This window comes from Calypte anna, chromosome 1 (assembly GCF_003957555.1).
Source record: "Calypte anna isolate BGI_N300 chromosome 1, bCalAnn1_v1.p, whole genome shotgun sequence".
In the NCBI taxonomy this organism is placed as follows: domain Eukaryota; kingdom Metazoa; phylum Chordata; class Aves; order Apodiformes; family Trochilidae; genus Calypte; species Calypte anna.
Genome location: NC_044244.1, coordinates 137,975,723 through 137,985,980, shown reverse-complemented (window position 1 = coordinate 137,985,980; position 10,258 = coordinate 137,975,723). Strand labels below are relative to the sequence as shown.

The 10,258-nt window shown below is 38.9% G+C and overlaps 1 protein-coding gene across 2 annotated transcripts; it reads right to left on the bottom strand.

The window, feature by feature from the left end:
• Positions 1–483: 483 nt before the first annotated feature.
• SULT1C4 (sulfotransferase family 1C member 4) lies at positions 484–8,015 on the bottom strand. 2 transcript variants are annotated; one of them, XM_008496366.2, is made up of 8 exons: positions 7,936–8,015; positions 6,777–6,954; positions 4,500–4,637; positions 3,117–3,214; positions 2,681–2,807; positions 1,574–1,668; positions 1,178–1,358; positions 484–1,019 (listed from the first exon to the last, which is right to left on the bottom strand). In XM_008496366.2, exons 2-8 carry the CDS (start codon positions 6,946–6,948, stop codon positions 907–909), a joined length of 924 nt encoding a protein of 307 aa, XP_008494588.1. In that variant the 5' UTR covers positions 6,949–6,954; positions 7,936–8,015; the 3' UTR covers positions 484–906. The 2 variants fall into 2 exon arrangements, with proteins under 2 accessions (XP_008494588.1, XP_030310430.1); XM_030454570.1 differs by having other exon boundaries at positions 6,876–6,954.
• Positions 8,016–10,258: the final 2,243 nt, after the last annotated feature.

Genomic DNA, 10,258 nt, shown 5'->3' with positions numbered 1-10,258 from the left:
AAAGCATGGCTATAGTGCTGGTACTAATGCTAAAGCAGAACTGGTCTTTATTTGATAATACTGACCAGGCCCTATTGCAACTAAGAGCCCTCCAATGGGATGGTTGGTTAATAGTAGAAGAGTGAAAGAAGGGAGGATGTAATAACATGACATGTCTGACAAACTGACTCTTGACCAGGTCTGTAACAATTTTCAGAATTCTCCTAAGGTTAATAGAAGATTATGCTATCCATTCCAAAAGGCAACACTGAGAAAACCTTGTCTTGATGCAGTAGGAGGTAGTGCTTCCACAACTGGATACACGCCTCTACGTAGCCCTTCTGCAAGTTTTATCAAATGAAGTAATGGGTGTTTGGTTTTTTTTTTAAATATTGCTTTCCTCTCAATGGCATGTCTAATGTCCAGCTTAAAATCAGAGAAAAAGAAAATAATTCTTCTTTCTGTGCTTCTATTGCTCTGTTTATACCAGACCGCCTTTAAATTTCTTTATTATTATTGATTAATGTTCATGCAATGTATATGATGCATATGTACTATATGTTCATACATCTTGTAATGCCCACAGCTGTTGCACTCTTCCTTTCTGTTGGAAGTTGATTTGAAGATGCTGACAGCATCAACTGCAGTTTTACAAAGACATAAATTCAAAGAATGTCTGAAATATTTTTGTTAATGCTGAAAATTACTGTCGGAGGGATGAATGAGAAGTATCCAGTGGGAATATTTTCCTCAGGGAGATGACTCCAAGTTTCCAGATAAATTGGGCACTCTCATGATAATGAAAAAACAGTGGTGTTTGAAAGATGGGGATACTGGAATCTCAGGGGTGTAGGCATTTTGTGAAGGAACAGCAAAGTTTATAAAGTGAAGCTGAAGATCACAGAGAATAATTCCCACTTCTAATAATCACAATTCCATGCGAAAAACAAGAGAGGTATCAGCCATTTTCTTCTTGTAATCTTCATCAAATTTCTCATTTTGTGCAACAGTGAAATAATTCTTCCAGTCCCCCACAGCTCCTAAAAACATCAAAGCAAAAAAAGAAAAAAAGATTAGTTCACCAGTATTTCCTGAAGCCAAATAGCCATGACTCACTAGATGCTTGTACTTCAAGGCTTATTTCAAACAGAATGACAATCAGGAAGACAGAGTTCATGCCAGTAACAAGCCTCAGTACCTTTTCTCATGAATGGTGAAATAGAGTGATCCATTATTCCCTCAAAATCCTTAGTGTAGTTTGCCATGGGATTTTCTTTCATTATTTCAAATGAAGTGTTGTAGACTATCTTGTTGAGAACTTCCTCATTTATGTCCTTCTCCAGGAACTTCACAATTTTCTGAATTTCTTGTTTGGGATTCTGCAGAGAGAATAACATGGGATAAGATACAAAGCCAAGGAAAGCAAAGAAATCAAACATCCTATTGAAATTGAAATTGTTTTCAGGGTAAGATGATCAGGTTATCTGAAGACTATCAATACAGCTGACATTTTATTAGAAAACTGTTGATCACAGATAGTATCCACTACATTTCCAAATTTCAGAGCTCTATAAACCAACATTCAGCCTTTTACCTCCTTCATATCTTCATAGAAGAGGTAGAGAATACGGTGTTTGTCTTTTGCCTTCCACCATCCTTTTACATGATCATACCAGGAACCCCAGAGCACTGAAAAAGGAGTAATATCATCAGCATCTATCAATGTCCAAATTATCTTTAGGTGTCTTTGGCATTCCTGTTTCCCTCATAACCAGCGGCAGGGCATTTCCCAGTTGGTTTTGAACCACTGTGGCCATGACTGATGTGCTTGGTGCTTATCACAACATCTGTGCTATTAATCCCTCAGGCATACAGATGCTCAGAGCAGAATTCATCTGTGACTTTAGATGGCAACAAATGCAGATGCTTACTCTTGCATTAAAAAATTGGGCTGCCTTTGCAGTCGATGGAAAGGAACAGACATTTCATCTGGTGATTTCAACAGTGATTCAGCTGGTCAGCTGGACAAGACTGTTCTTAACTGAGAGTAGCAGGGTTGTTACTGGTTTTGTTTGTTTGGTTGGTTTGTTTTTTTGTTTTGGTTGGGGTTTTTTGGTGTGTTTTTTTGTTTGTTTGTTTTTTAATGAGAAAATGTGTGGGAAAACAGTCTGCGGAGGCTTAAGGATTCCATGTACACATCAATATGATTGCAGGAAAATCGTTTATTAGCAACTTGCACTCACTTTATATAGAGAAGCCTTGTCTACACCATCTTATCATGCAGGTGGCTTTGTATTCCAATTACACATACCATTCTCACGGAAAGATTCTTCTCACATAATTATTTTCCTCTTCTGTTGCCAATTAGTTATCTCTTTCCCATTAGCTTATTCTCAGGCCTCTAACTAGGCCTCAATAACCATTAACCCAATGTGGCCTAAATTGAAGTAAGTCAGGATTGCTCACAACTTGTATATTTCTGAACTGTTTCCCCAACAAAAATGAGAATGTAAAGATAGAATTACTCCTTTAGGTAGTAATAAAACCCCATGGATTCAGATAACTTACTACTGAAAAAACTTCAATAGGTATTCTTCTGTAGCGTGTCAGGCCTGGATTTCAAACCATTGATAAAATAAAGAAATTTTAAAGATTTTTTAAATGAACAGAATCTCATATACAATTTATTGCAGTTCATCACCTTTTCCATTCATGAATTTCTCCACAAACTCATCCCAAGTTCCTGGTTCAGGCATTCCTTTATTCATTCTGTGGAAATGGTAGTATGATACCAGGTTGTCTTTTGCATTTCTTGCGACATAGATGACCTTTATTGATATGAAAAGAGAGAAAAAAAAAATTACATATGTTTATATAGATATTGACCATCTCCTGGTATTTCCTCTTGAAGCCTGATGGCAGAGGCTGAAGAGATTTGCTTTGAAATTGCCATTTTCTGAAACCCAACACAGGCAACTCAGTCATTACTTCTGTAGTTCACACAGGCTTTGCACATAAAAGCAAAAATATCTGGGGAGATTCCAGGTTTCACAAAGGTTCTGGAAACCATATTAAGCCCTGGTTTGTCACTTTCCTTGCAGGTGAAGTAGGATTGAGTCCTACCTCTTTAGCCTTACCTTACAGTTTTGTTCCCAGAAGGAAGGAGGCACCAGCTGCACGGGGAGATGCGTTTTTATTGTTCGTGGAGAAGGCATAGCTTCAGCTAACTCCAGACCTGTGGGATGTTTCATTGTGAGATGAGACTTGTTCTTTAAATTCCCCCTAGCACCACTTTTCTACTCTAATATTTGGGATTGTGACTGTGGCTTTTCAGAAATTCACCTTGCAACAGTCACTAGTTTTCAAACCCATTACACAGCAATGTAACATACACAATTTGCATAAGCATGTTCAGTATTTCTAAATAAATTTTAACCTATGTATTCAAGGAGGAAACGGGGAACACTGATTCATATCTTCTTGCTTTCTTGGGTCTGTGTCTAACTCCTGCATTCCAAGGATTCTTCTGCTAGTATTCATCCAATTATGAATGCTAATTTATATCTACACCACAATTTTTAAAACTTGCAATATTCAGTGATTGTCTTGCACTTCTCAGGTAAGAAATTTTTGTTTCTTTCTATGAAGGAATAAGAATAATAGACTGACTGACTTGACTTTGTGTATCAGATGTAAAGAGAGAGTAGGAGGATGATGAAGAGTGGATTTTGATTATATATATATATATATATGAGAGTACTTGAGTAATATTTAGAAAGGTGTTATCCCCTTCCCCCCTAGTTTTATGACCTCTATACTTTGTTTTTACTATCATTGTCTATCATCCTATGTCACCCTCTACCATTTTTTCTTGCCTCTCTCCATGTCAACAAGTTCTAGCTCAGAAGACAAAAAGTAGCACTTCTGCAGAGATAGTCAAGTTTTAGCTTCAAAGGTGAAGACAGTCTGGCTTAAAGATTTCTGTGGAACAGGAGCTCTTGCTCCTGTTTAGGAAACTGTCTGCTAAATGGTGACGCCTGCCCATTGCCTGAAAGCCTCAAACCTTGTTTAGATGACTAGGCTCTAGAATTTAACAGCAGTTACTCAAATCAGTAGCAAAACCACTGAAATCCACCTTTTGGGAATACATCCATGACATAAGTTTGTCTTCCATAAAGCCCCTAATCAGAGAATAGGATTCAATTGCTCCCATGTTGCCATTTTATGCATATCTGCTGGTTTTTGTATCGTAGAGTATCCTACACAGCTTTCAGATCCTTCTGCAGAATAGCAGGGCTTTAGGCAGCACCTGAGTTACACCTGCCAGCCTTGCATCAGCTTGAGTAGCATTCATGTTCATGTTAAAGCAACTCAGCTGCCACTTAATACCAAACGCAGTGTATAGTTGTGTGACAAAGCAAGAGGGACATTTCTTAGGACACTTGTGGCATCAGCACTGTGTGCTTCTTTTGTCTCATTTTGTCTAAGATACTTTTTTTTTTTTTTTGTATAATACTCACCTGAGTATCTTGCAGATGGAGGATTTTGGAAAGACCACTCAAGGAAAGGCTGGCGTTTGCAAGTAGTGTCGCGTCTACACTTCTCAACATCTCCATTTTGTTGAATCATATCAACTATCTCCTGTGTCCATGTGGTACCTGAAAATGGCCATGTTTAGTGGCTTCCCTCAGGGATAGCCAAGAGTCTCTTCTGACAGGGAAGCAAAAGCCAGAAGTACAGAGTCCGTACTGAAGGAGCAAAGAGCAGCACAGAAGATGATGGGCAAAGTGGAAAGAGAGGATAAGGGAAGAAAAATGCATGATTAGCAATGCAAAGGTAATTGCCAAAGCACAGTTTCAGGGATTCCATTTTACCAAGGCTTCTTCTTGCCAACAGAAATAGCCTCCACCCCCATGCCAGTAATGAAAAAAATCTCTAGGATCATAGAAACACAGAATGTTAGGGAAGGGACCTCTGGAGATCTTCCAGTCCACTCCCCCTGCCAGGGCAGGTTCACCAAGAGTAGGTCTTACAGGATGGTGTCCAGGTGAGCTTTGAATATCTTCAGAGAAGGAGACTCTACCACCTCTTTGGGCAGCTCATTCCAGTGCTTTGTTACTGTCAAAGTAAAGAAATTCCTCTTCTTGTTTAGATGGAACATCAGTTGTTACTGATCTCCAACTAGACTATGCCACTAATGACAACCCTCTGAGCTTTATCTTTGAGCCAGTTTTTAATCCAACCCACTGCCCATTCATCTAACCCATACTTCCTAAGATGTGGGATGTGTAGTCAAGCTGTGGGAGATGTAGTCAAAACCCTTACTGAAGTCAAGGTAGACAACATCCACTCCCCCCTCCTCCTCATCTATCCCTCCAGTCATGCCATTGTAGAAGGCTATCAGACATGACTTTCCCTTGGTGAATCCATGTTGACTGCTTCTGATGACTTTTTTCCCTCCACATGCTTTGAGGAAAAAAAACCAAACCACATTGTTATTTGCAGATTGTGTTATTTGCAGAGAGGAATGAAATTCCCTCCTCTCAGTTTTCATACCTCACAAAAAAAATCAAATATTTCAATATATTTTTCCTCTTGAATCGGAAAGAAAAAAAATTACCTGAAATATGAGTGAGTAAAGAGTTCACATAGTTTGAAAATGTAGAGAAGTTTCAGTATTTTCAGAGTAACAATATGAAGGTACTGAAGGTACAATATGAAGGTACTGTCACTGCAACATTACACCTGCCTGAGCCACTGCAACAACTTGTGTTACAGTATTTATTGTGTCTCTCCTGTGCCTCTCTTCCCTCAGAGTTACTATCACTGGGTTGATTACGTCTCCTCTGAGGTACCATGGCAGGTCAGCTCGAGAACACAGTAAGGGATCACTTGGGAAGCAGTGTGGGCAGGAAACCCATCCCTTCTCAGCATCATAGAATCATAGAAAGCTTGCATTGCACATCTCTGACAGGAACAACACAAAGTTAAATGGACTCCTGACTTCATTTCTTTTCAGTTTAATGTCTGAGGGGCTTTAATCCAGGATGGGTAATTTAACATTGTTTTTCCTTCAGTATACAGGAAACAAAAGTTTTCAGTTTGTTTGTTTGTTTGTTTTTTGTTTTCTTTTCTTTTTGGGGTGCGTGTGTGTATGACAATGTTGGTTTTTTCTGCTGAAAAAAAGCACTTAAAATTTCTTGCTAATTGAAGTAATTATTATTTTTTTCTAATAATCAAGTGCTTCTGAATCTGAATAGATTTAATAGATCCCTAAATAGACCACTAGATGATATATGCTTCTATGCATAGAGGATTAATATTGATGCTCTGATGAATTTGGTTATTTCCTTAAAATAATTAACCCATTTCTAGAAACCGGTACCAGATTACACATTAAATAATTCCACAAAATACATATATAATCCACAGTTGTTCAGTCAGCTTCCATTATTTCATAGTAATGTTGCCTTTTTCTTAGGCTTTGTTCAATCAATACTGATTGGTGGAAAACTTTTATTGTTGTCATAAATATATATGTATACAATCTAAATCAAAGAAAACATTCCAGTATCAGTAATTAGACTCTGACCATTTGTACTTCAATAAAAATAGATGGTTGCTACTTCTGCCAAAGAAGTCAGAAGTCACCAGTCACAGCTGACAGAGGCTCATGTCTTTAAAATGTGTCTATTTTGGGATTAAACAAATATTACTCACAATAGAAAAACGTGATTTAAAATTCCAACAATAAGCACTATCCCAAACCTATCTAGATGTTTCCTACCCACACCAACCTGCTTTTGCATAGGTTGCAATGAGCAGATCATCAGGTCTGGCTTTGAACTTCTGCACTTGGTCAAACGTTCTGTGTACTGGTTCTATAAGGACAACACCTTCCAATTCAACTAATGCAGATCGGGACACTGTCTGTTCCAGACTCAATTTTTCCATTTTGTCCAGGGCCATTGAGCACTGCATGAAGAAAGAAAGGCTTGGAATTAACACAGTTGCTCTGAAAAAAAAGTCAAAATTTACTCCCATAGAAGGCTGTCTATTCCCGAGGGCTCTTTTAGTGACTGAGTTCCATGTCCTCTGATTTATTTGGATGTGATTTGGCCTTTCTGGATCCATATCCAGGATCTTTAAAGTTATATCTAATTTTCAGAAATGCTTGGTATATTGCTCTTGGTGGTTCTCAGCATCTCTAAAAATCACTCTGTTTACTCAGATACAGAAAGAGAAAAAAAGCCATTATTCCCATCTTCAAACATTTTACCAAACATATTTAAGTAAAATTCTGACTGCAAGTATGTGGCCTTTGAAAGGCAAGGAAAAGTAATCAGAGGTGTGATTCAGAAGAAGGTAGAACATTAACAGCTCCCTTTGAAGTCACCATACAGGACTTAACCCTCCCTTAAAGAAAATAAACAGAAACACCTGATAATACCCATTCAGCCTCATACTCATGTATATGTTTATGGAGTATTTCTGTGTTTTGTTCCTGGTGCTTTTCACTCTTAGAACTCTTTGCTAAATATTGATATTTGTTGCAGACAAATAACCTCTACTAGATAGAGTATTAACCAGAAGTTGCTAGGATTTAATTATTTTAATAGATCTAGTTAATTCTACTGCCTATTGTACACTGCTATTGTAACTATTTACTGATTTCTAGATTTCTCTCAAGGAGACCTCTTCTTAGCCATAATCTTCAGAGCTTTGGACGAGAGCAAAGTCAGGGGAAAGTTCTGCTTAAAGGGGGCTACAGAAATCCTCTCAATATCAGCCAGAAAAAAAAGACATTTCCATCCCAATAGCAAACATTGCCAAAATATTTAATTTCCTTGTTTACTCGCACCAATTCAGTTGAACAGAGTGAGAAGCTGGGCTGGGGGCTGTGCAGTGACCCAAGAAATTAATAAAACAAAACAAAAAATGCAGTAAGATACTTACCAGAGGGTTTTTCCCACTCTAATGTCTTCAGTCCTTGGCTGTATTGATTACTGTGCTCCGAGATAGATAGTCAAACACAGGTAGCGTGAAAGCTTGGGTGGAGTTTCTGTTCCTTCTACGAGTGTGAGGAGAGCAAAGGAGGAGGCACAGCAGCAGCCAACAGCTGAACAGTTTTTCTGGCTTGGTTTGTGAACTCCTTTTTAATTTGTGAAGGAAAAATACTTTGAATTCTCAGCTAAAGTATGATTCTTTACTGGTAACAATATTACCTGCCCATCATTAGCTCCAGGAAGGTTATTTTATTGTCTCTTTCGTTGTCAACAGTCCTGGAATAATTAATTTTCTTCCTAAATTTCAAAATATTTTTATTATTTGTTAATATCTAAGATCAACAAGAATAATGAATTAAGAGTAACTGGAACTGAATTTCACCCTTTAATGTCCATGCTCATTTAATAGACGTCTAAGGGTCTGTTTCATTGCTGCAGCCAGCCATTTATGTTTACTACCACTTTCTAGACAGGTTCACTTCTTAACTAGCCTGGGAGTTAGGGATCACCACATGTTTAGTAATACTCTCTTATAATATTAAGTCCATGCCTCTTTAAGTCCATATGAGATACTGGGAGAAACAAGGACATGCCCCAGACTAGCCACAAGCAGCACAGCAACATCGGATGCCAAAAGTATGTCAATGGCATTTTTCTACCTGGTTCATAGCAGCTGCAGAATTCCTGAAATGTTTGCTTGCATCAGGAAAAGCTGTTCTTGGGCAAAAGGTAAGTGACTGCAGCCAAACTCAAGCAAGTTTGAATAGATTGTGTTCACAGAAGAAAATTATTCTGAAACAGCACTACTGTCAAGCATTGATTCTGTCTATGGCTGAAGGCATTTGAGCACCATGAGTCCTCAAGGTCCTTTTTGGTCATTCTGTGGACGGTTTGGCCACATTTGTATCTCAAATGGCTTTCTGTTGTGTGATTTTTTAAAAAGACGTTCCATATATCCTAACCAAACGAGAAGGTGGCCGTCCTTGCAGTAATCCTGCCCTCATATGCAGAATTCCTCAGCATGAAAAGGGGAATCTAAAAAGTGTTTCAGATGACCAAATGTGTGCAGACTTGCTCTGCAGAGTCCATGAAATGTAAGGATTATCTTTCTATTGATTGCAGGAGGAGCACAGCTATCTAGCTTGCAAAGTCTCACTTATATCTTAAGGCAAAGGAGGGAAGTGCGGAGGGAGTGAGGGGTGAGAGGTGCCCCAGGGGTGAGGGGTGAAGTGAGAATGAGCTGATGCAGGGCTCTTCTGGATCTCTGCAAGAAAGGCCTGCCAACAAATGCCTTAACAAAATAACCCTTTTAATGAAACAGAGTTAGGTGAAGAATATAGATAGTGACTCAATCCCTTCTTATGCTGGGAACCTTGCGTTTCTGCAGCATCAGATGGAGGCTGGGTGTGTTTTTCACAGGACATGCTTAGGAGGTGACCTCCTTAATCTGGAAAGAAGTTTCTCCTTTTTGATCATTCAATCTTTTACACAGTTTTCTTACAGGAGAACAACTCTGTTCATGTAGGACATTCGCAGGAGAACTTGTTCTCTGCAGGCTCCTGTTAAGGTGAGATTGCTGAGTTTGTCCTTCAGCCAAGGGACCTCAGCAGCATGGAACAGGCTGTGCCTACGGGAGGTGACTGTGATGTGGATCCTTGACAGCTCGATGTACAGTATCTCCAGCTCAGGATTATCACTTTCCACCCTTCAGTCCACATGCATGCAATTACTTTCCTCACATGACTCACAGATCAGAGGTAGCAGGTCCTCCTAGAGGGGCTGTGGAAGTCAGTGTAATTGGTTCAGTGTTTCCTAAATGATTTCAGGAGATGTTTCAAAAGAATAGGGGGAAAAAAACCCAAGAAACTGAGGAACTGCTTAATTAGCTTTAAAGCAACCACTTGATCTTTCTCTGGCTCTGACATCAGGCTTTTCTTTTGAAGGCTAGCAACACAGGAACTAACAAATAGCACAGAACAAGCAGAGAATATATGGTTAAGGTATAATATTTCTTCTTCTGGTAGTGTTGTTTTGTTTTGTTTCTTTTTTTTTTGTCTAGTTGTTGTTTTTTTTTCTTAATGTGAGCATTACTTACAAGTTCTGTCAAGGGAGGATTTGCCATTTTCCCCTCTGTGTTAAGCCCGTGCTCTTTCTGTTTGTCCTTCTCACACCTGCACCTGGCAGTTCATTTTCTGCTTTGAAATGGTATCCACCCCCTCTTTTAGTTACACAACCATCCTGAGAATGCAATAATCCTCAAAACACATCAGCTG